Consider the following 27,203-nt stretch of genomic DNA (forward strand, 5'->3'; position numbering starts at 1 on the left):
ACTTTAATGAAGTATTTTAAAAAATAAAAATTATGCTAAAATCTATGATAGACAAAATATAAAAATTTGAAATAGAGTTTGACAAGGCAAGATTAGGGTGGGGTGAGTCATACAAGTGCAACATCAGATCTCCCCAATTTAAAATTTTAGTATTTCGTCCAGCATGAATTATAATTCATTACATTTCATTTAATTCTTATTTTTAAAAATTGCAGTAAATATTGTTTCTCCTGATTACTGAATTTTTGGGTGTTCATTAAAATTTTGCACCTCAGGACTTCATTCACCTTACTTTAATCCTGCTTAGAGCACATTTTTTATCCTCAAAACTCCCTAGGTTTTGCTCTGATGTAGTGGCTGTCAAATTTGGCTTCACACTAGAATTTAAATGTTATTCGATAAATTTAATATCCACATTCTTTCCTCAGACAAGTTAAGCCAGACTCACCATTAGTAAAGCAAGATTTTAAAAATCTTTCTAGGAGATTCTAATTTGCAGTTGGGGTTGTAAACTACAACCTTATTTTTTTATTCCTATAGAGTTCAGTGATAAGGAATATTGATCATCTAGTCAGAATGCATCAGTTCAGCTCTTGGCTTTGTGTCCTTGAGTAAGTTATTTAGCATTTCTGATACCTAAATTCCCATCTCATGGCATGGTCCTGAAGATTCAAGGAAAAAGCACATGCAAACCCTAAGCACTGTGCCTGGATCTTAGCAACCATAAATGCTTGCCATTCAGATATTGCTGGTGCTGGCCGGGTGCGGTGGCTCAAGCCTGTAATCCCAGCACTTTGGGAGGCTGAGGCGGGCAGATCATTTGAGGTCAAGAGTTCAAGATGAGCCTGACCAACATGGTGAAACCCCGTCTCTACTAAAAATACAAAATAATTAGCTGGGTGTGGTGGCACATGCCTTTAGTCCCAGCTACACGGGAGGCTGAAGCAGGAGAATTGCTTGAACCCAGGAGACAGAGGTTGCAGTGAGGTGAGAATGCGCCACTGCACTCAGCCTGGGAGACAGAACGAGACTCCATTCAAAAAAAAAAAGAAAGATATTCTGGTGCTGAAGATGGAAACAGGAAAAAGCAGTAGCTACGATTTAGTATTGTAGAGGAGAATCTTTTGCCAGTATGAAATCTTTTGCTATATCCTCTCAAAAATACGTTTCCAAAGGATTTGTCTCCATGTCTGTCTTTGTTTATTTATTTTGCCTCATATTCAGTGAGCCTATTTGCTTTAACAACACAAATGCTTTAGTTCAAATTTGTCCAACCTGCAGCCCACAGGACAGCTTCAAATGCAGCCCAACATAAATGATTTTTTGGCACTTTTTTTTTTCCAGTTCATCAGCTATCATTAGTATTAGTGTATTTTATGTATGGCCCAAGACAATTCTTCTTCCAGTATGGTCCAGGGAAGCCAAAATGTTGGACACCCCTGCTTTTAGTTCAATACATTTTTTTCTATTATATCTTTGATTACTTTCTCACTCTCTGTTTTGTTTTCTCCTTTTGGTAATATCTATAGCTCTCTTTCTCACTAACTCTATAATCTTTTTTCTTCAATTTCTTGGAGAAGTTTTTAATTTTGTGTTTTTGATGTAAAAACACATATGCACAGTTTTACAAGTCAAAAGCTAAAAGTTTTTGAAAAAAATGGCAGTATCTCATACATTACTTGTATTTATTCTCTTCAGAAGTCACTTTAAAGTATTATCTTTTCTTCTGGCATTACCTTTTTAAATAGCATGTTTTAAAATAGAAATTTTCATGGTTTTTATTTATTTTTTGAATATGTAACACATTAACTTTGTTCAAAAGTTAAATAAATACAAATTTCTAGATTCTTCATATTGACCTTAGTAATAATTTCCTGAATATGACACCAAAAGCACAGGCAACAAAAGCAAAAATAAATAAATGGGACTACATCAACCTAAAAAGCTGCTGCACAGCAAAGGAAACAACAGAATGAAGAGGCAACCTGTGGAATGGGAGAAAATATTTGCAAATCATACATCTGATTAAAAGTTAATATTTAAAATATATAAGTTAGTTCTACAACTCAATAGCAGAAAAACAATCTGACTTTTAAAATGGGCAGAAGACCCGAATAGACACTTCGTAAAAAAACATAAATAATCGTAAACAAATATATTAAAAAGTACTCAATATTATTAATTATAAGGGAAATGCAAATTAAAACCACAATGAAGTAATACCTCACACCTTTTGGATGGCTATTATCAAAAAAATAGGGAAAAGGAAACTCTTGTACACCTTTTTCTGGAACTATAAACTGATATAGCCACAGTGGAAAACAGTATAGCAGTTCCTCAAAAACTTAAAAAAAGAACTACCAGATGATCCAGCAATCCCTCTTCTTGGTATATACCCTGCAAAACTGAAACCAAATTCTCCAAGAGCTGTCTGCACACTCACATTCCTTATGGTATTATGTACAATAGCAAAGACACAGAAACAACTTAAATGTCCATGAACAGATAAATAGACAAAGAAAATGTGATACATACATACAATGGAATATTATTCAGCCTTAAAAAGGGGGTTGGCTTAATGCTTAAAAAAGAAGGAAATCCTGTCATTTGCCACATGGATGAAGCTGAGAGACATTATATCAAACAAAATAAGCCAGACACAGAAGAACAAATATTCTGTGATCCCACTAATATCAGCAATTTAAAATAGCAAACTTGTAGCAGAGATCAGGCTACAAGTTCTTTTACACAAGTTTATTTTTTAGGTGGAAGTTTCTCTCCCATTCCACTCCCATCTGCCCGTTACCACTGTTACTACCAACAATATTTAATTACCTTTATTGTATTTTGTGTACCTTCCACAGTTTTTTTTCATGCAAGTAAAAGCAAATATAACATGTATTTTTCATTTTCTGAAAGTAAACTTGGGCATCACTGTTTCTCTTTGCTGCAATATGTTCTCAGCCTCTCCCTGCCATTACTAGGGTTTCAAATTACACAATTATATTCTTATCTCAAGTTGCATTTCCCTCTCGTCTGACTGCCTATTTAATAGTTTTCTAAATCCTATCAAGAATATTAATTCCAGACTTTCTTAAGTTTATTTCCAGACATATTTCACATAATAATTCTGTTTCTTGAGAGGATATTGTTTCTGATTCCTTAAAACCTTTAGAAGACATTTTTAATTTCTGTGCCTGGCACTTTGTGTCCATTTGCTCATTCCTGCAGAAAGAAAATTTTGTATTTTACCTTTTTGGAAAACTAAGAAATATTTTTAAGGCATTGAGTGGTGTACGTAAAGAGAGAAGGGAAAAGATTAGATTTTCTGTAATTTTATTTCACTAACACAAAATTTCAGAAAATGAAAAGAAATAAGGAAGGAGTCAGAGCTAGAGGAAGTGTCACCTGGGTTCCAAAGAGTTCTTTTTTCCTGTTTGTCACTGGTTTCCCAGCTGATTCTGAGACTCCCACCTCCCCTTGGCATAACTGCCTCTTCAAATTCCCTGGTTATTGCCTGATCCTACTTTCAGACATCAGGATAATTGGGAGTGAGTGTGTTCATGGGGTCCTTACTCCAAGTGACCTTCAGTGCCTGCTAGGATCAAGCTTTTCCTACAAATGCTGTGTTATGGACTGACCTTAGCTCTGGCACTTAGAAGTTGGTGAGATTCTGCTGAGAAAATGGCACCTTCTCATGCAGTGAATTGTGATTGAAAGACTTTTTCCTCAATCTGCCCTGTTTCCCAGACATCTCACAGAAATTCCTCAAGATTTTTAGTATATGTATGACATTCTTAAATAGTCCCTTGCACAGGTATTTCTTCTTTGTTTTTGTATTGGTGTGACAGTTCAAAGGGGATCTGAAAGTGAAGGATAGATGCGTGCTTAAGATTTTTAGTATATGTATGACATTCTTAAATAGTCCCTTGCACAGGTATTTCTTCTTTGTTTTTGTTTTGGTGTGGCAGTTCAAAGGGGATCTGAAAGTGAAGGATAGATGCGTGCTTAAGATTTTTAGTATATGTATGACATTCTTAAATAGTCCCTTGCACAGGTATTTCTTCTTTGTTTTTGTTTTGGTGTGGCAGTTCAAAGGGGATCTGAAAGTGAAGGATAGATGTGTGCTTTCCACACTTGTCATTTAGAACCCATAGTGACTTTCTTAGTTTTCCTCTATCTAGATGTGTATTATTTAGTCACAAGTATATAAACTGAACATTTAAGCTTCTGTGTTGACATCATGGAAGGCAGCTTTGATCTCCCACAGAAAGTCTCTGAAAGCCCCTGATAGCCACACTGCTGGTGAAGTATGAGGATGGGCTTAATGCTACATATAACTTTTGACTCCATTAGGCATATTCATAGATGGGGAAGTTTAATTTCTTTCTCACATGCTCCTTAAGAACTTTTGTTATTATCCATTAATTTTTTCCCTCCTCCCTCTGTATAAATAATTTCACATCTCTTCTCTGAGGCTTCTCTAAGGACTCTCACTTCATCATCACTTCCCAGTTTATCACATCTCTCACTTAATTCGCGAACACTTTTATTCATTCATTTATTCATTCCCTGAGTGTTTACTGAGTACAGGGAATAGCATTAGAGAGTGAAAAATGAGCCAATTTTCCATATCCTCAGGGATCCCACAGGTTAAATCTAAGATGTTAGGAAGATGTTGCAGCTGGAGAATCTTATGGAAATAAGGGGAGGGGAAGACAAGGAGGATGATAGTGTGCACGTCTCTAGCATCTGTACTTTATCTGTGCAATCTTATTTTACACTGATGACATGGTGATGATAGCGATAGTTATTTTTAAATGTTTGTTATTTAACACAGGTTTTGTGCTAAATTTAATATCCATTAACTTACATCATTTCATGATTCCCTTATGAAATATTCATTGTCATATTCCAATTTTACAGGTGAAGGAAATGAAGTAGAAGGATGTTACATACCTTGTTCAAAGTGACATAGCTGAGTCTGCTTGGACTGTGGTTCAAGCCATGCAGCCTAACTCTAGAACCCCTGCTTTGCTACCTGACTTTCCAGACGTAGGAGGCAAATACCATAATCAGCTCCTTGTTTAGAGGTGTAGGAATTGAGGCCCAGAAAAAATAAGTAACTTGTCCAAAATATGTAGTGAAATTGGTACTTGAACTTTTGTCTGTCTTTCAACTACACTACCACCTCTAAATGCTCAAATTCAGATCATTTTAGATTTAAGGACTAGAAATAGCCTTGGAGATCATGTTATTAAATAATTACTCATTTTACAGATAATCTGTAATCACTAAAATGGTTTACTAAAGCAATCAGGAACAGGTTCTATACAGCAAAGCAACTTAACATACAAAGGAAAATTATTGTTTGAAATATTATTTCTATTTTTTTTTTGAGATGGAGTTTCGCTTTTGTCACCCAGGCTAGAGTGCAGTGATACGATCTCAGCTCACTGCAACCTCCGCCTCCCAGGTTCAAGTGATACTCCTACCTCAGCCTCCCGAGCAGCTGGGATTACAGGTGCCCACCACCATGCCCAGCTAATTTTTGTATTTTTGGTAGAGACGGACTTTGACCATGTTGGCCAGGCTGGCCTCGAACTCCTGACCTCAGGTGATCCACCTGCCTCAGCCTCCTAAATGGCTGTGATTATAGGCATGAGTCATCACACCCGGCTGAAATATTACTTCTATTTAATATTTAAGAAAACAAAATGAGGAATTCAATTCTTGATGGCAACACAGCTCTTGCTAGTAACTTAAATGCCTCATTGTTTCTCTGCAACAAGAGGAAAACTTGGGAAACGATTCTGTAGGCACTGAGACCATCATAAGGAATTGCAGGACCCAGAGATTTTCATGAAACTGAAATTGCTCATAGGAAATCAAAGCAAATTGCCTTAAGAGTGGCATCCAGTGGACCGTCCTCTGAAAAGTGACCCACAAGTCTGCATGACTCTTTCCAGGACACTGAATTGGAGCCAGCTGACGTAAGGAGCTTACCTTGGTTGTCACCTTCTGGTCTCTGTTTGAGGAACAACTGCATGTGATTAAGGGTAACAGATACAGAATTTGTGTTAAGCCCAGGATGTAATTTGTTGAATGAGTAGCAATTGACTTGAAAATTGGATGGATGGGGATTGCGTTTCTTTACTCTCTCTCTCTTTTCTTTCTCCCTGTCAATATGGCTAGATTAAATCATCTTTAGTCTAGTCAAATCAGTGCTTGCTGTTGTTAAGAAGGATATTCTTGAGGTATAGTACTTCAGGGATGCTAATTGGGATTTGAGCAGGAGGAAATTTCTACCCAGGCACGTGCATCGTATACTGGAGATGGCAAAAACTGGTTCCAAATGAGGGTGTGTTTGTGTTCCTAGGCATTTTCCTATAGGGGCCAAAAAGATGCAAAATCTTCTTTTCTAAAGCTTTTGGTGGTTCTCCAGCTTGTCTACACAATGGAATCACCTGGAGAATTTGGAAAACCAAAAATACTGATACCACTGATCCTACCCAACAGATTCTCTTTTAATTGGTATGGAGTATGGCCTCAGCACCGATACTTTTTAAAGTTTCTGAGGCGATCCTAATGTGCAGCAAAGCACCGTCAAGCCCCCTCTCTCTGAGGAGGCACCAGCTGCAAGCATGTTTTACACCAATATGTTTGCTGAATATAAACATCACAGTGCAAACTCTTGCACCCAAGAACTCTGGGCTGCTTGTGGACAGTCTTTGGCAAAGTCTGAATTTATAAACTGATAATACATATAATTCCATAGGCTCCATATGGTTCGTGTTATCCTGAGGGGAACTATACACATTTGCCTTGCCCCAGGATGGAAAGATAAATAACAGATGTGGATAATTTTTGTCATACTTGTACTGAACAATAATAAAAAAAATTAGAAATGAAGGAGCAGAGAGAGAAGTAAAACTCATGAAAACAAAGCTCAAATCAATTATTCTACGTTATATCTTTGCATTTTTAAGAATCCAAATACACAGTAGTACTCCATAGAAAAACCTGTCATACAGTTCTCCATTTCTAAGGGAGACTATCTCTAGAGTAATGAGACATAATATTAAAATTGTATGTTAATAAAGTTAATCAATTTGTTATTAGTGATAAAAAGTAAAATCTACATAGAGCTTACTGTGTACCAGACACTGTTCTAAGCACTATGCAAGTATTAACTTATTTAACCCTCATTATAATCCTGAGACAAATCCTATTATTATCCTTATTTTACAGATGAAGAAACTGAGACCCCAAGAATTTAAGTAATTTGTTCAAGGCAACACACTGCTATGCGGTAGAACTACAAATTGAGCCCAAATAATCCAGCTTCAGATACTATGCAAAGGTATCCTAGGTGTGGGGGTGATAACCTGGTGACAATCCCTTCTCAGAAGGAAAACAGGTCCCATCTACAGAGGTGAAGCAAAGAGTGTGGAACTAAAAAACTCAATGGAAGAATGGCTATTAAGATTTAGGATGGCTGGGAAATAATAAAGTAATAATAATACTACTAGGTATTGACGTGTGCTACATGCCAGGCCTTGGGTGACATTTGGATTGATTCCCATTTTCTTTACTTTTCAGCAATGGGGTCTTTCACCTTTCAAGCTCTGCCTGAGAAGTCAACATGGTGGCATTTGGCTAGGTTCTTTTAGGCAACGGAAAAAATAAAACCCATTTATCTAGCTTATATACTTTTAAGGTTTTACTATGGAATACAGCATGCATAAATAGTGAATGCACGTGAATGTGTGTAATGTGTGTATATACTCTTTAAATAATAATTATTGAACATCCATAAATTCATTACTAATATGTTGGATCGGGGGTTGGCAGATTTATGGGCCTCAGGCCACATCCAGCCCACGGCCTGTTTTTGTAAATAAAACTTTATTGGGACTCAGCCATGGCCATTTATTTACATATTATCTGTCTTGCTTTCTTGTTACAACAGTAAAATTGAGTAGTTGCAACAGAGACATATGGCCCACAAAGCCAAAAATAGATACTGTCTGGCCCTTTATAGAAAGCATTTGCAGACTTCTGCCCTAGATATCTCTTCTTGATCCCATTCCCTCTTCCATCGCCAGGGGCAGCCACTCCCCTATACTCTGTACCAATCTTTCCTTTTAAGAAAATTAATTGTTTAGTTTCACATATTTGACTCTAATATAAATAAAATTATGGGCAATTCGTTCTTTATGTTTTTGAGATTCATCAATTTGATGTATAAGGCTGAAGTTCGTTGGCTTTTATTGCTGTTTGATAGTCTATTACCTGAGACTATCTCTGTTCATTCAGTCTATTGTTTGATGGTTATTTTTGCTGTTTCTAGTTTTCTGCTATTTTGAATAAAGCTATAGAAACATTCTTAGTATGACCTCCGGTGAACATGTACACGATATTCGCTGGTATGCTTCCTGGAATTGCTGAGTGAAAGAGGATGTGCATATTTACATACCCAATGTCAATGCCCTATCTGAACTATTTTCCAAGTGGTTGAACCAAGTTATATTCTCACCTGCATTGTATGAGAGTTTCTATAACTCTATAACTTCACCAACACTTACTAACTTTCTAAATGTTTGCCAATCTGGGATGTGAGAAATGGTATCTCATTAGATTTTAGTTTGTTTCCCTTAGGAATATAATCTGCCGCTTTCTGTTTATGAACCACTCATGTTTCTTTTTCTGTGAAATAGCTGTTTATGTCTTTTCCCATTTCTCTGTTTTTGCCTAATATTAATTTATGTAAACTTGTTTTACATTCTGGATATAAGATTGTTGTCAATAATTTGTGTGATGTATGTCCTTTTCCAGCTTTGACTTCTCTTGTCATTTTCTTGTGGTCACGTTTTGATTGACAGACTTTTGAAAATATATGTAATCTATAAACTAAAGAGCTTCTGCACAGCCAAAGAAACTATCATCAGAGTGAACAGGCAACCTATGGAATGGGAGAAATTTTTTGCAATCTATCCACCTGACAAAGCGCTAATATCCAGAATCTACAAAGAATTTAAACAAATTTACAAGAAAAAAAACAAGCAACCCCATTAAAAATTGGGCAAAGGATATGAACAGACACTTCTCAAAAGAAGAAATTTATGCAGCCAACAGACATGTGAAGAAAAACTCATCATCACTGGTCATTAGAGAAATTCAAATCAAAACCACAATGAGATACCATCTAACACCAGTTAGAATGGTAATCATTAAAAAGTCAGGAAACAACAGATGCTGGAGAGGATGTGGAGAAATAGGAACACTTTTACATTGTTGGTGGGAGTGTAAATTAGTTCAATCATTATGGAAGACAGTGTGGCGATTCCTCAAGGATCTAGAACTAGAAATACCATTTGACCCAACAATCCCATTACTGGGTAGATACCCAAAGGATTATAAATCATTCTACTATAAAGACACATGCACACGTATGTTTATTGTGGCACTGTTCACAATAGCAAAGACTTAGAACCAAACCAAATGTCCATCAATGATAGACTGGATAAAGAAAATGTGGCACATATACACCGTGGAATATTATGCAGCCATAAAAAAGGATGAGTTCATGTCCTTTGCAGGGACATGGATGAAGGTGGAAAACATCATTCTCAGCAAACTAACATAAGAACAGAAAACTAAACACCGCATGTTCTCACTCATAAGTGGGAGTTGAACAAAGAGAGCAGAACATCACACACTGGGGTCTGTCAGGGGGTGGTGGGTTAGGGGAGGGATAGCATTAGAAGAAATACCTAATGTAAATCACAGGTTGATGGGTGCAGCAAACCACCATGGCACGTGTATACCTATGTAACAAACCTGCACGTTCTGCATATGTACCCCAGAACTTAAAGTATAAAATATATATATGTAATCTAATATATCAATTTCTTTCTGTATGTCTATAAAGTTTGCATTTTAAGTAATCATTTTCTATCCCAAAGTTATGATGATATTCTCCTTATATTGTCTTCTAAAATTATCAAAGTTTTGCCTTTCAAAATTAGGTTGTAATATACCTGGAATTGAGTTTTGTGCATATTCTGAAGGACAGTCGACTTAACTTTTCTCCATAAAAATTGAACCAATTGTTTTAACATGATTTGTTGAAAAGCCTATTCTCTCTTTCATTGAACTATAATGCTAGCTCTGTCATAAATCAAATTTTCATTTGATTTATGATATGAAAATTATATGCATTTGATTGATATGCATTTTTTCTCCAATGATACTCAACTGTCTTAATTATATAATTTTGTAGTAATTCTTGGTATCTGATTAGGCAAATACCCACTCCCCACCCTGTTTCTTTTGTTTTTAAATCCAGGGGTGTTTTGGATATTCTTGTTCATTTGTGCTTCCACCTATATTTTTCAGTTAACTTGTCATGTATGAAAAAATAAAAGGCAAAATTTTTTATCCTTAAATCAATTTGGGCAAGTTTGCAGTTTTTTCTTGTATTATAACTTCCAATCTATGAATATGATCTATTTTTTCACCAATTTATGGCTTCTTCCAATAACATTTTATAATTGTCTTTTTAGAGGCCTTATCTTTTGTTAAGATTCATATCTAGGTATTTAATATTTTTGATGCTGTTATAAATGGTATTTTTAAATATATATACATTTTTAACTATTTCACATAGAAAACTTTAATGGATTTTTAAAATGTAGATTTGTATTCAGTAAACCTGTTAAAATCTCTTAGAATGTCTAAGAGTTTATTTATTCAATTTGATTTTCTTTTTTTTTTTTTTTCTGGAGACGGAGTTTCGCTCTTGTTGCCCAGGCTGGAGTGCAGTGGCATGATCTCAGCTCACTGCAACCTCCGGCTCCCGGGTTCAAGCAATTCTCCTGTCTCAGCCTCCTGAGTAGCTGGGATTACAGGCTCCCACCACCATGCCCAGCTAATTTTTGGTATTTTTAGTAGAGACAGAGTTTCACCATGTTGGCCAGGCTGGTCTCAAACTCCTGACCTCAGGTGATCCGACTGCTTTGGCTTCCCAAACTGCTGACATTACAGGCGTGAGCCACCGCGCCCTGGCCTATTCTTCTGGATTTTCTATGCAATTGTGTTATAACTCATCATAAAGATAATTTTATTTCTTTTCCACAATCTTTACAGGTTTAATTTTTTTCTATGCCTTGCTGCACTCTTTATGATTTCCAGTATTTGCACTACTCTGGCCTTTGGTCTTTGCTCTTGCATCAGCCTTTCATAATTGGGTATGTTTGTTGTAAGTTTTCTGTAGACAGTCTTTATGAGGTTAAGAGATTTGTTTCATTTCTAGTTTATTAAGAGATTTTATTATAGATCAATGTTAAATTTTATCAAAATTTCTCCATTGCATTTCTATTGAGATGATCACGATTGTTAAAATTTAGTATAAAGATTTATTATTTTGATATTTTAAAATCAGGTTTATTGAGGCATAATTTATATATAATAAAATTTACCCTATTAGAGTATCCAGTCCAGTAAGTTTTGGTAAATGTATGCGAATAACACAATAAACAGGTTTAGAACTTCTCCATCACCACAAAAAGTTTATCAGGCCCCTTTGCAGTTAATACTCACCTTCTCTCCAGCCCCAGTAAACCATGGATCTGCTTTTTGTTACTGTAGTTTTTCCTTTACTTTGATTTTTTAGAGTGTTAAGCCAGCCTTACATTTCTGAGTTAACTTGGTCATGATATCTTCTATAAACATTAATGAATTTAGTATGATTGGCTGATGCCTTTGCTTTCCTATACTGTCCTTGCCTGGTTGGTACAAGGATTATATAATACTTATAAAGTGAGTTGAAGACAGTTTCCTCTTTTCACCAGCTGGAATAATTTATGTATTATTGAAATTGTTCCTTAAATACTTGGCAGAATTCACTATAAAGGCACTTAATTCTAGACCTTTTGGAGGAAGACAAAATACTGATTTTTTAAATCATTATTTTATTTTTGTAATACAGCTTATTTTTCCAGAAACTTCTACTTTTCGTTTACATCTTCAAGTCAGATTAAAGTTGTATTAATAACCCCTTATTATTGAAATCTCAGCAGAATGTGAAGTTGTGTTCCCCCTTTGTATCCATTTTTTTCTCTAGATATTTTTCTGTTACCTGTTTTAAATTTAATTCCATTGTGGTCAGAGATAATACTTTGTATGACCTGCATTCTTTTACGTATATTGAGACTTGTTATAAGGCACAGAGTATGGTCTATCTTGGTAATCATTCCTGGCACACTTAAAAATAATGTGTTTTCTGCTATTGTTGAGTGGGATGTTCTGTAACTGTGAATTAGGTCAAGTTAGTTGACAGTGTTGTTCAAGTCTTTTATATTATTACTGATTTTCTTTCTACTCTATCAATTAGTGAAAGGTGTCAATATTTCCAGTTATAATCATGGATTTGTCTATTATTACTTTCAGTTAGAAATTTCTAGCTGAAATTATCTATTTCTACTTTCAGTTAGTGTTAGCTTGCTATATCTTTTTTCCATCCTTCTTCTTTTAACCCAATGTATCTTTATATTGACATTATATATATGATTTATATTATATTATGTTACTATATCTTGTATGCAGCATATATTTGGATCTTTTTTATCCAATCTGATGATCTTTGCTTTTTAATTAATGTATTTAGATCATTTACATTTACTGTGATTATTAATATGTATTAAGTTCAAATCTACCACTTTGGTATTGAATATCTAATTGTCCCATTTGTTCTTTGTTTCAAAAAAACTCTTTTTTTGCCTTTTTTTATGTTGAGTATTTTAAAATTCTATTTCATCTTCTTTGCTTATTAGCTATAACTTTATTTTGCTAATTCAGTGGTTGCTTTAGGGTTTATAGTAAACATCTTCAACTTATCACATTCTATGTTCTAGTCATATTATATTATTTAACACATAGTATAAAAACTTTACTGTAGTATACGTTCATTTTCCTCCAGTAATTGTGCGATTCTTGTCATCTATTTTGCTTCTACATGTTATAAACTCCACGATTTTGTAATATTTTTGTTTAAACAATATTTATTTAGACTTAATAATAAATAATAAAAATATATGCTAACCACGTAGTTATAATTTCTAGTGTTGTTCATTTCCTTGTGTAGATCCATATTTCCACCTGCTATCGTTTTCCTTCTGCCCAAAGGTGCTGGTGATGAATTTTTTCAGCTTTGGTATACTTAAAAAACTTTTTTTATTTTTGAAAATATTTTTTGTTAGGTATGAAATTCTATGTTGACTTTTTTTTCTTTCAGTATTTTAAGAATGCTACTCCATTGTCTTCTTGCTGGCATTATTTCCAGAGGAAGAAAAATCTTTAAGATTTTCTCTTTTTACAGACTTTGAGTAATTTTACTACATTATAATTTGGTGTGGTTTTCTTCATGTTCCTTCGGCTTGAAGTTCATTGAGATTCTTCAATCTGTGAATTTATAGCTTTTTATCTACTTGAAAAAGGTTTAGCCATTATTTCTTTAAAAAGTCATTGTCTCATCTTTCCCCTCTTTGGAAATTTCAATCACAGGTATATTAGGTCATTTGATGTTGTTCCACACATCAATGATGCTCTGTTGTTTTTGTTATTTTCTCTTGTTTTGAGTCATTTTTTCTTCTGCGTTTTACTTTAGATAGTTTATCTTGCGATGTCTTTAACTCACCAGTCTTTCCTTTTGCAATGTTTAATATTTTGATTGTTTGATTTTTTTCCTTCTCACTATGGTTCATATTTTCCTGCTTCTTTAAATGCCTGATAATTTTTTATTGGATGCTAGACATTGTGGATTTTACCTTGTTGAGCTCTGGATACTTTTTGCTTTCTTTTGAATATGTTGAGCTTTTTTTCTGGGATACAATTGTGTTATGTGGAGACAGTTTGATCCTTTTAGGTCTGGATTTTAAGATTTGTTAAAAAGGACCAGAACAGTGTTCAGTCTAGTGCTAATTATTCAAACTACTGAGCTAAATCCCTTCTAAACACTCTACCCAATGCTAGGTGAATTACATTATTTTTTCAGTTTAATGGTGAGTACAGGCACCATTACCTGCCTTATGTGAGTTCCAGACACTGCTCCTTCCAAGTCTTTAAGGAAGTTCTTTCCCCAACTTTGGGCAGTTTCTTCACAAACATGCTCTGATTACTGCTCTGTTGAATAAATAAAGGAAAATCTCTACAGATCTCTGTGTGCAGATGCCCTCTCTAGTATGCTTCCCAGTAAACTCCAGCCACTTTCATCTATTCAGATTTTTAGCTTTGACTCCTCAACTTGGTGACTCTACTGTGATCTCCAACCCCAGGTCATGGCCTGGAATCTCTTGTAAGGCAGAACTGTGAAACAACCCTGCCTTACCTGATTTATTTGCTTTTCTCTCATAGATCACTGTGTTTCATTGCTGATGTCCAGTGTATTGAAAACCATTATTTCACATATTTTTTTCTGTTTTGTTTGCTTCAGGTTGATCCTGAGATCTTGTTCCTGATCTTCCATTTTTGCAAAGACTGAAGGTTCAATCTATTTTTTAGACCATTATTTTTGTTCTGTCATACCTCAGGTTTGTCAATTTTATTTTCCTTTTTCAATAACTTACATTTGGTATTCTCAAGTCTCTTTATGGCATACTTGTTTATTCGTAAATGTGTTATTTGTACATTCATTTTCTTTGTTATTAATTTTTACTCAAATTCATTATTTCCTTCTTTCTACTTGTCGCAGTAGCTTCACATACAACATAAAACATAAACTGGAGAGACCCCACCCAGTATATAAATGTAGCAAAAATTTCATATACCCCATACATTTGCACAAATAAAACACCCCCAAAACCCTCCCCAAATCCAAAGGCTCAATTTAATTCTATGATTTCAAAATATCGCCACCCACATCACAAAGACTTTCTTGATCACCCTACCTTCTTATAGTCTAGTTATCCATCTTCCAAATTCCTGGAGCAATGGTTCAGAGAGAACACATTAACCCCTGAACAGAATGTTTACTCAGCAGACAGTGGTATCTCAGTTCAGGTAACTAAAATAACTCTTGTCTGACATACAGCATAAGGATGTTCTTCTACAGGCCTGACGGAATTTCTTGCAGAGCAATAAAGTACACTGGGATATTGCTAACCAAACATTATCACCACTGCAAGAAACATGGAAACTTCACATATTGACTGATTTAAGTCCCAAAAGGCCTACTAAGAATGAAGTACTCACTTGACAAGGGACTGTGAGGTGGCAAGGTGTTCATAGGTGTTTATGTAGGGATTGAGTCATGTTTCATCACAGGAGAAGAATCTAGGGCTTGACCAAGCTTAGAATCAAGATTGGGAGCTGGTGCATTTATACAGAAAACATAATGAACCCTACACCTTACTGTGTCCTGTGCCAGTAAAGGCACACAGATGACCATTGTTCTAGAAATTTGAAAGATAAAGAACTAGACTATGAGAAGGCAGGGTGATCAAGAAAGGCTCCACAATGTGAGTGGAAATATCTTGAAATTATAAAACTAGTTGGAACCTTTGGGTTGTTTTGTTTTGTTTGTTAATTTGTTAATTTGTTAGGGGTACATGAAAAGTTTTGTTACGTGTATATAAGGCATAGTGATCAAGTCAGGGTGTTTAGGATGTCTACCACCCAAGTACAATACATTTTTGTTAAGTATAGTCACCCTATTCTGCTACTAAACATTGAATTTATTTCCTCTATCTTATTCTATGTTTGTACCTTTTAATCCACTTCCCTTCATCTTATCCCTGCCCCCACTCACTCTTTCCAGTCCCTGTTGTCTATCTTTCCACTCTCTACCTCCATGTTGGATGGAAACTTTGTTAACTGAATATTTGCGTTTCCTTAGAAATACTTAAGAAAATAGTCCATATCACACCGTTGTGAGCATTTATGATTTTTTTTTCTCAGATGAAAAACCCAGATGATCTGGGTTCTTTCACATCAATCTCTAATAGGTAGCATTCCTAGGCCCTCTGGCACTAGCACTGCTCCCTAACACAAAGACTGAGTCGCTCATGTTTGTATTCTCAGAGCCTAACCTACTGCCTTGCAGAAAGACTGCAAACATCATCCTTTTTCTACATAGAGTGAAGATTTTGGGCTTGATTTCTTGGTCAGAGAGAGCTATTGAAGGTTCGTGAGCAGGCAAAGGCCACATAACTCTGTGTCATTGGCTCAAGCTGACCAAGTCATACATCATGTGACCTGCACCCAACTATAGGGAGCTGCTGCATTTGTTTCATTCCTTCTTCATGGCAAAAGTCCTAGGTAGAGCCCAACGTGCTGCCATGGGCTGTAGGAGGGACTGTGATGAATATGGCTAACTTCAAGGAACTCAGGAGTTGGTGGAGGAGCTTTACAAGTCAAAACATCCAATAATGACTTGTTTTCATTGAATTTACCTGAATGCTCTGTTAAGTTATGGAGACCTGTCTGCTGTGATTCATTAGATAGAAGCACTATGGATAATAAGACTCTCAAAATACTGTTCTCATTGATATCGAATCTGTCTTGATGAACTGCAGCAATTGAGAAAGATCCCTTTGCCCAGCCTTTACCAATCTCCCTGCCCTTGAATTAGCAGGACTTGAATCACAGCAGAACTGGAAATAAAGTCAATACTGTACATATAAAAGAAAGTGTTGGTCAATTGCTTTCTCTATGATATTCTAGTAATTTAATTGTACTTTCAGGTTAGAAAAGTAAAATAAAACAATTCTAAGGAAATCATAATTATGTTGTCTAAGTTGTGTACTGTGTGTCCAAGTATTTATTACACTCTGTATATGATGATAGATAACATTTTTAGAATGCTTTCTCTGTACCAAGGATTGTACAATATGTTTAGTATATACTGTTATCCTTCAGTATCCATGGGGGATTGGTTCCAGGACCACTTCCTCACTCCCCCACCCTCCACACACCTCCAAGATACCAAAATCTGCTGAAGCTCCAGTCCCTGATATAAAATGAATAAATTTGGGTATAACCTATGCATATCCTCCTGTATGTTTTAAATAATTTCTAGATTACTTATAATACCTAATACAATGTAAATGCAATGTAATTAATCGTTATACTATATTGGCATTTTATTTATATTATTTCCTCTTGTACTGTTATTTTTTTCCAAATATTTTCCATCCCCAGATAGTTTAATTCTTGGATTCAGAACCCACAGATATGTTGGGCTGACCTTATCATCCCACTAAAGACTTGTAACAATCCCAAGAGCTAGGCCTAATCATGATCTTTATTTTATAGAGAAGAAAATTAAAGCTTAAAGTAACTACAGGATCAGGCAGTGTGAACAAGGTAGAGCCAGGATTCGTACGAGGGAAGTCATGCTCTACCACCGCAGGCTGCACTGGGCTAGTTGTGCACCTGCCACATATGAACCTCAGATATAGCTACTGTCTGCCAGAAATCCCACCAGTGTTTCCAGCCATATTATTTGAAGGTAAGGTAGAGCACCTCTGTAGTAGTGTTGCTGAAAGAAAAAATACTGAAATTAATAGAAAGACAACAATTTTTCTTATCACATATAGCTATAAGCATGGTGGAAAATTATGTCTATTCTGTCAGTAAGTAGATATAAACCTGACCAATAATGGCATATATGCCTATATCTCCATAAATTAAGTATTGTTTAACATCTCCTAAATTTATCATAATGCTTCAACAATTTAAAAGAGATACCATTTTAAAGACAGCATTAAAAAAACCCAACAATTTCTCACTCCTTATATATGTACATTTACATATGTACACACACATAGAAATACGTATATACATGTACACACATACCACATACATATATATTTATACACATATGTGTGTGTGTGTATGTGTGTGTGGTATTTTTCAATTCACACCTGGAAAGTGAAAGTAGTGCTCCCATTTAGCTATTCCATGTCTGTGCGCAGTACGTTCCTGACAGAAGAGTTTCAGTTTAGAAGGGGACTCCTCCATGAACCTTCCTTCCCCAACTCCCAGAACAAAATGAATCCCCTCTCTGTACAGATTGCTTTTATGTCTAAAATAGATCTATGTCTTTTCATGCTGTCTTGTATGAGAGTACACTGTACATGCATCCCTCTCCCTTTCTTGAGTTAAATAAGGTCCAGGAAACTTTGTCTGGAATTCCCAAGGCTGCTTGAGGATGGGAGCTGCTCAGCAGATGTGTCAATACTTGTCTGAATATTTCTTTCTAAGTGAACTCTCTTCTGGTAAATGAGAATGAATATTGGCCCAGTATTGATTTCCCTTTTAGATGACACATTTCTTTTGTTAACACGTTTCCATCTTTGGAGAATGAGGGATAAGTGTGAAAATGGGTACATTTACTTTCTCTCTTTATTTACTGAAAATTTTAATTCATTTTCAGGCAAGTAGGTTCAGTATATGACTTTTCCTGGGGTGAGAGGCTAAAGGAGTGGGAGGGATGGCATTTTCGGTTGACAGAAATAGAGGTCAATCGGTCTGGTGCCCACATGCTTTCTGAATGCTGGCAGCCAGCCGGAGTTCAGGTCTCAATTAAGCAGATTAAGCCAAAGAAAGCACAAATGCAAACCCAGGCAAATTACCCCAAATTGCAGCTATTCCAGCGTTCCTGTACACCGGATTTCTGAATATAAACTGACCCCCAAGATATTAGGGAAGAGACTGAGGAGAGCAAACCCTCTGGCCAGCTCCAAATCCATCTGCTTGAATTACAGAGATGCAGGCCCCCATCTGAGGCTTTCCCCTTCATACCAGGCAGGAGGGCATTTGGGGCTGTGCGCGTGTTTGCGTGCATGTGAACTCATAGACGAGGGCATATGTGTACACTGCACACTCAGCATGTCAAAGGCAGCACTTGTTCTGCAGGCCTCATAAGAATAACCACATCACACAATGGTTTCTTTCTAAATAAACAGAAGAGGAGAGTTGGCTGATAAGGCATTTGTAGGATATACCAGGTCAAATTCAATCAGCAGCTCCTGAATGTAGACAAGTGGCCTTCTATGCTAGTGACCTTGGGAGAAGATACCATCTCTCCTGTCCACAGGCCCCATAATTGCATCTCATTCCTGACTCCTGCGAAATAATGACCCTCTCCCCTCATGGTTTGCAGAACAACACATGGGGAGGAAATAGTAGATCTGAGCTAACTGGCCCAGAAATTCTAACCAGATGATGGAAAAATGTTTTGTCAAAGTAAGAGTTCTTTGAATTTTTAAGAGCTTTGCATAATCTAATAAGCAGCCTTTTCAAGAAAGTGTCCAAAATGAGGCCAGCAAGACTATCCACCATTATTTCAATATCATCTTGCCAATTCTTTCATTTTGACGGATACAGACAGGAATCCCAAATAAAACATTCCTTCTTAGTCCTCCCCTGCTTCTTTTTTGGCAAGAGTATAAAAGACTTTTCCCCCTTAAGCAAAGCAGTAAATGACACAATGAAAGAAAAAAAAAAAATGCCTCGCAGAACTGCATTGTATTTTCAACTTTATTAAATAAGCAAAAAAAAAAAAAAAAGTGGAAAAAAAGTAATTTTGTAAAGTCTATTAAGCTCCCATTTGTTTGTGGAGGTGTTGGCTAGTTGTCTAGATCCTTGAGTAACTGACCTTTTTAGTTTGTTTTTATGTTGTTTGTTTTCAGCTTTTGTCCACAACAGGCAGTCACTTCAGACCAGGAAGTCTCTAAAAGCACCGAGACTCTTCGGAGGTTAATGCTTTCAGCCAAGATCATGGATGGGGAGGACACAGGGCTTTACCATCAGCACTTCTCTTGGTACCTCACTATCAACAGGATGATGGCCCATAGGAGCAAAGGCACCAGTTTTCATGCACTGCCCAGTTTACCCATTTTGGCAAATCCTTCCTCCTGGCCTCCTGACTATGACACCACCCAGATGTCCATATTTTCTGCCAGGAAAAGCCTGCTGGGGACAAAGCTTCTTACTTCATGTTTATCTTCTCTCCATTTCAGAAAATGTCCCGTCTTACATTGCAACCTGTTGAAAGCAGGAAAGTGATTTTATAGTAAGACTAATTTACATTAAAGTGAAAATGACATTATTTTGAAGGGTACCACTTCAAGTAATTTGTTTATATTTTAATAATATATTGAGAGTCTTGGTGGCTCAGGCCTGTTTTCCTGGCACATAAGGAGGCAAAGCTGGGTGTTTGAGACCAGCCTGGACAATATAGGAAGGCCTCATCTATATAACAACAACAACAACAAAAAAGAATATGATAGAGACATTCATTTCATTGAGCATTACATTTTTTGAGCATTATATATTCTGTGTCCTGTGTCTCCATCCAAATTTTAGACTCAAAATATATTATTACTGTAATGTTAACCCCAAAAGAAAAATATTTATTGGTAATAATCTAAGGACTATGATATGTAAAGAAGACCTCTCCAAATGCTCAAATCATACCATACTGGGAATTGATTACTCAAATAGCTCTCTCTGTATACCTATATCTAAACCAGGACCAAAGACTGAACAGGCTCTGAAGATATCTTTGTTTTTGTTTTTGTTTTAGAAACAGGGTCTCTCTTTGTTGCCCAGACTAGTCTCGAACTCCTGGACTCAAAAGATCCTCCCCACTCAGGCTCCCAAAGTTCTGGGATTACAGGTGTGAGCCACTGTGCCCAGACTGAAGTTACCTTTGTAGGGTGCTTCTTTCGCATGAGAGATGGAACATACAGATCCAGTACAGATGGGATTGTTCTATAGAGTAAAATGAACAAGTGCATAATTAATTCCCATGTAAGCCATCCTCTGGTCAAAAGTTTGCCAAAAGTTTCTACCATTTGATCCTCTATTTCTGAAGTGAATACAGAAGCAGTACAATGAGACAGCTATTAGCAGAGGAAGGGACATACATGGGATTCTTGTAGCTCATGTGGATATGGAACTGCAGAAGAGAGAGGCTGAGGTTGACGTAAAATAAGACCCTGAAATCCAAAGGCAATCAACGAGATAGCATTGGTTAGAGTTCAAAACCTCAGAGATCCATATGGCTTTCTTGGTGAAAAACTCATTTATCTTGACCTAAGGCAGAAAGTGAGAAGGAGGCAGTAGCCACCAAGACAGAAGAAAACTGAAGCATTTGAAGAGGGAAATTCAATGGCCTTCAGGTGCCTTCCATGTAAACATTTCAGAAAAACTCCCAGAAGTTTGATAGAGCTCATGCGTGTCAATGAAACTGTAAAATTCAGTCAAGTCGCCATCTTGGTTGGACTCTAATAGGGAAGAAAGAGAAAGGATTAGAGCCAGAGAGAAGGAAGACTGCTTCCAAAAATAAATTTCAAGAATATCTTAGGGTAAAAGGATGGACATCTTCACTGGGGACTGAAGATGGGGAGCAAATAGCACAGAGAAGAAAGGTTTATAAGGTTTAGGAGCAGAAAAATTTGATTTGGAATTCCCAATCCTGTTCCTGTTTCAGAGGGCCACTTCTGATGCTGTCTGTTGCTGTTGTGCAAACTTGCTTTTCCTGCAAAGCCACTGAAGCATCTTCACATGCCATAATGTCTGTACTGTTTAACTCCCGAGATAATTATTCTCAAAGGAAGAAGTCACTGATGGAAATCCCTGTAGCTCTATTGGATAGCAAATAAATTGCATTTATTCCTTCTGAAAGAATTGTTTTAAAGCAGAATTACATAAAGGGACTCCATAAAGAACAAATATAGGTTAAAACTTGAATTTTTCTCAATATTCTAGAAAGATGATGGGCTGTCAGTATCCTGCAAATGTCCCGTCTCTTCCTAGGACCTATGAAATCTCTCTCTCTCTCTCAAGCCATCTGGTGTTTGCATTATACTTTCATGTGTTTTTTCACTCACAACATCAGGTCTTCACCCGCACTCTTTCATGCCAGAAATTTCATCCCAGTGATGTTTGGCCCACCCCTTCCTCTCTTTCCTTCACATATTTCTTGAAGTATCAAGATGTTCCTGAATATGAAAAGCCTTTTTCTTCCTGTCCTTTTTCTTATACAGAGCCTTTAAGTATGAACTCAACCATCTTACACAAATAGTGTACATATTTTATTTGTTTGTTCATTCATGGGTATTAGTTGCTGTTTGTGTGAATGGTTTAGATGTTCTCTGTAGAATTATTCTTTTCTATTTTGTTAACAATGCCCACTTTCAATTGTAACATATTGCAAGGTAGAAAATATATTCTTTAACCAGGATTTTAAAAAAATAGGTATATAGGAATGTTCCCTGAGAGACAGAGAGAAATATTGGTGCTCATACATTTATGTATATATACAAAAATGTACTCATATTTATATACACACATAGAAATGTACATGAATGAACATATATATACATGTATATGTGAATATACACATGTATGTGTCTATCATAATATCATCCTTTGTTTTATATTTTTGCGTATATTTCAAAACATTTTCAAGATTTTTATACCGTGGTACCTAAATATAATTTATTTATGTTCAAAACAGTGTCTACACCATCATGAATAAGCTGTGGCTGAAAACCATTTGATAATGAAGCAATGGAGCTGACAATGATATTCACTCATTGCCTGGTTTTTTTGTTTTGTTTTGTTTTGTTTTGTTTTGTTTTTTTGATGCTTTTAAAAACTGCTGTCTAGGGTCGGAACTGCAACTTGCTCCGGAGGGCTCGGGCTCCGTAGTCACCAACTGCAAGGACCCTTCCCCCTGCGGGCGCTCCCCTGGCACAATTCGCGTTCGAGAGTGACCTGCACTCGCTGCTTCAACTGGATGCACCCATCCCCAATGCACCCCCTGCTCGCTGGCAGCGCAAAGCCAAGAAAGCCACAGGCCCGGCCCCCTCACCCATGCGGGCCGCCAACCGATCCCACAGCGCCGGCAGGACTCTGGGCCGAACTCCTGGCAAATCCAGTTCCAAGGTTCAGACCACTCCTAGCAAACCTGGCGGTGACCGCTATATCCCCCATTGCAGTGCTGCCCAGATGGAGGTGGCCAGCTTCCTCCTGAGCAAGGAGAACCAGCCTGAAAACAGCCAGACGCCTACCAAGACGGAACATCAGAAAGCCTGGACTTTGAACTTAAACGGTTTTGATGTAGAGGAAGCCAAGATCCTTCGGCTCAGTGGAAAACCACAAAATGCTCCAGAGGGTTACCAGAACAGACTGAAAGTACTCTACAGCCAAAAGGCCACTCCTGGCTCCAGCCGGAAGACCTACCATTACATTCCCTCCCTGCCAGACCATAACCTGGATGCCCCTGAAATCCGAAATGACTACTACCTGAACCTTGTGGATTGGAGCTCTGGGAATGTATTGGCCGTGGCGCTGGACAACAGTGTGTACCTGTGGAGCGCAAGCTCTGGTGACATCCTGCAGCTTTTGCAAATGGAGCAGACTGGGAAATATGTATCCTCTGCGGCCTGGATCAAAGAGGGCAAATACTTGGCTGTGGGCACCAGCAGTGCTGAGGTGCAGCTATGGGATGTGCAGCAGCAGCAGAAACGGCTTCGAAATATGACCAGTCACTCTGCCCGAGTGGGCTCCCTAAGCTGGAACAGCTATATCCTATCCAGTGGTTCACATTCTGGCCACATCCACCACCATGATGTTCGGGTAGCAGAACACCACGTGGCCACACTGAGTGGCCACAGCCAGGAAGTGTGTGGGCTGCGCTGGGTCCCAGATGGACGACATTTGGCCAGTGGTGGCAATGATAACTTGGTCAAAGTGTGGCCTAGTGCTCTTGGAGAGGGTGGCTGGGTTCCTCTGCAGACATTCACCCTTCAAGGGGCTGTCAAGGCCGTAGCATGGTGTCCCTGGCAGTCCAATGTCCCGGCAACAGGAGGGGGCACCAGTGATCGACACATTTGCATCTGGAACGTGTGCTCTGGGGCCTGTCTGAGTGCCGTGGATGCCCTTTCCCAGGTGTGCTCCATCCTCTGGTCTCCCCACTACAAGGAGCTTATCTCAGGCCATGGCTTTGCACAGAACCAGCTGGTTATTTGGAAGTACCCAACCATGGCCAAGGTGGCTGAACTCAAAGGTCACACCTCCCGGGTCCTGAGTCTGACCATGAGCCCAGATGGGGCCACAGTGGCATCTGCAGCAGCAGATGAGACCCCGAGGCTATGGCACTGTTTTGAGTTGGACCCTGCGTGGCGGCGGGAGCGGGAGAAGGCCAGTGCAGCCAAAAGCAGCCTCATCCACCAAGGCATCCACTGAAGACCAACCCATCACCTAACTTGTTTTTTATTTTTCTAATAAAGTCATGTCTCCCTTCAAAAAAAAAAACAAAACTGCTGTCTAATTATAGAATTGTATTCAATCCTGTTTTAATAAATAAGAGACAATTTACAATTACTCACTTGCAGCAACGTGCTTTGAATCATTTCAGAGAAGAAGGACAGAAGAGATTGGTTGACACCACAGTGTGATTAAAAAAATAGGAGTCAGTGGTATTTATGAGATGAATAAATAAAGCACGTGCCCACCCCCATTAACCCACTGCATGGTCAAGTTCTTAGGGAGGTGATGAGGCAACCTCTCCAATATTCCCATTATAGAGCTCCACTAACATTCTGCTTGGTGATGACAAAGTTGCATTTAGATTGGTTGATAGTGGGCAAATACAAGGAGCGATCCAGGCTGTAGTTGCATGGCCTGAGCAGCAATGCAAGGAGGACCTTCCTTTTGCCTTTAAGCCTCCTCTTCCAGAGAAACTTCTACCAGCGACCTGGCAGTGAGACTTGTGTTTCACGTAGTGATGAATGTTTTAGACCTCCAGACTCTTGTTCTACTGAAGACCCTCCCTCCAGGGTCCTGCGTTGAACTGGCCTTGCTGCAGACTTCCTGAGTTTGTCAGCAGTAAAGGTAACAGTCCCCAGAATGGAGCATTCTAGCCAATGGTTAAAAGTCCTGGTATTTTCTCCACAAAGTGATGATAAGAAAGGGGGTTGACCCCTCAGTCATATCAAAAATATTTAGAGGTCACCGGGTAGACATGAAAGACAACCTGTTGAAAATTTAGATGGAGGTCTGGAGTCATCATACAAGCAGAGGAAAAAGACTGAAAAGAAATAATGTCAGAATGTTAATGATATGGTGATGTTAGAGGTGATTTTAGTTTTTTTCTTTGTACTCTTCAGTGTGAATTCTCTAAAATGAGCATTTTTTAAACAAGAAAAAAATGTTAAAATAGGCACCGAAAACCTGAATACAATAAAATACTTTTAAATAAGTTCACACTCATATCTAGAAACTCTAAGCAAATCTAGGTTGCCAACAGTCACAAAAGGTAATTCTATTTAGGTTAAAAATGTGAGCTATGACTATCTCATTTTCAGATATTCACAGAATAGAATAGCAGGACTAAATTGTGTGCATGGCTGAGGAAACATAGCTTTTTGTTTTCTCTGTGTCAGGTGGTTTCTCTCTCTTTAACCAAGATTACATTTCCAGAGTATCTACTTCTCCATTTCTCCTGCCTTTTATTTTTCCGTGGTTGCAATCTCCTGTAATTATGAGAAAAAAGTTTTTTCCTGGAGCAGCATCTCTGAGATTAGCCACTTTGGAGCCAACCTGACGATTCCCAGTTGGTGCTAATAATCTTCTCTGTAGAAACATAAGTTTTCAGGACATTCAGCTCTGCTCTGAGACTTAAAACAGCTGGAAAATTCATGACTTGAGTTTTTAGATCTGACAGCATTTGAATCCACTGTCAAATAGTACTTAATACCTGTTAATCTTTTTGCAGTTTATTTTCTTGTGCTTAGATATTTGCTACAGTAATTAAAAGCAGGTATGAATTCCTGAAATATAATTCCAAATACCTAGTTCTAATCAGTCAATCCAGTACTTGGATAAACAAATACCAAAGTTCAGGAGAGGGTAAAAAAGTTGGGAGTTGTCTTTATTTTTGAACCACACTATCTTTAAATTGCACACTATTGTCCTTAAACTGTATGAATTCAACCTGGAAGGATAAACCATTCCTCAAATTAAGGCCTTTTGCACTTTGGTGATACATCTTTATTTATGAAAACCTGACATCTCCATTTCATTACATTTTTAGCACTAATCTGTGCTTCTTGCTAGATATTTAACAAATGAAGTTTTTGTTAATATATTAGTCCGTTCTCACACTGCTATTAAAGACATAACAGAGACTGGGTAATTTAGAAAGGAAAGAGGTTTAGTTGACTCAAGTTCTGCATGGCTGGGGAAGCCTCAGGAAAAACAATTATGGCAGAAAGGGGAGCATGTCCTTCTTCGCATGGCAGCAGCAAGGAGAAGTGCTGAGCAAAATGGGGAAAAGCCCCTTATAAAACCATCAGATCTCATAAGAACTCACTTACTATCATGAGAAGAGCATGAGGGTAATCCCCTTATGATTAAATTACCTCCCACCGAGTCCCTCCCACCACATGTGGGGATTATGGGAACTACAATACAAAATGAGATTTTGGTGGGGACACAGCCATCCATATCAGTTAATGACCATTTCGTTCATTCATTCATTCATTCATTCATTCATTCACAGCCCTCTGGATTATATATACCAGGGAACAAAACAGGTTAAAAAAATCTCCGTTCTTGAGGAGCTAAAATTCTAGTAGGTGGAGAATAAACATAATAAATAAGTAAAATACATGGTATTTTAAGCCCTTTGGAAAACATACAACATGGTAGGGAGATATGGAGAGAGCAGACTGCAATTTTAGTTGGGGATGGTTCTGTGTCAGTCTCACTGAGAAGGTGACTTTCAAAGGCTTGCAAAAGAAAAGTAGGTTAGCCAAGCAAAGGGAGTGGCCTGGGCAGGCAGAATGAATGGTGCAGGAGTCCTGAAGAGGGAGAGAACAAGTGGGAGGGGAGGGGTGGGGCAACAGCAGTGCAGCTGTGAGAGGGATGGGGGCCCAGTGAGAGTGAGGTCAGAGAGGTCATGGGGTGGAGGGGTACAGATTACATGGGGTCTCCTGGACCATTATGAAGATCTTGACTTAGTCTGGCTGAAGGGGGAGCCATTGCAGGATTTTAAATGAAGAACTGTTGGCCTCTGACTTTTGAAGGTCACTCTAGCTGCCATGTTGAGACTAGATTGAGGCCAGGCAAGGGTGGAAGCAGGGAGACCAGGTAGGAAGAGGATTTACTTAGACCAAAGCAGTAGC

At 37.7% G+C, this 27,203-nt stretch overlaps 1 protein-coding gene across 13 annotated transcripts in view; it reads left to right on the top strand.

The window, feature by feature from the left end:
* LOC129524502 (cell division cycle protein 20 homolog) overlaps nt 1–24,335 on the top strand; it is a 68,020-nt gene extending 43,685 nt beyond the window's left edge. For 4 of the 13 annotated variants that reach the window (XM_063696525.1, XM_063696519.1, XM_063696522.1 and 1 more), the window contains 2 exons: nt 14,495–14,591; nt 22,529–24,335. In XM_063696525.1, coding sequence (XP_063552595.1) covers nt 22,888–24,261 — 1,374 coding nt within the window. In that variant the 5' untranslated portion in view covers nt 14,495–14,591; nt 22,529–22,887 and the 3' untranslated portion in view covers nt 24,262–24,335. Of the gene's footprint in view, nt 1–5,969; nt 6,060–7,251; nt 7,364–14,494; nt 14,592–22,528 lie in introns of all 13 variants that reach the window. The other 9 variants (XM_063696515.1, XM_063696521.1, XM_063696524.1 and 6 more) reach the window with 4 other exon arrangements.
* The last annotated feature ends 2,868 nt before the right edge of the window (nt 24,336–27,203 follow it).

Source organism: Gorilla gorilla, chromosome 13 (assembly GCF_029281585.2).
Source record: "Gorilla gorilla gorilla isolate KB3781 chromosome 13, NHGRI_mGorGor1-v2.1_pri, whole genome shotgun sequence".
Taxonomy (NCBI): domain Eukaryota; kingdom Metazoa; phylum Chordata; class Mammalia; order Primates; family Hominidae; genus Gorilla; species Gorilla gorilla.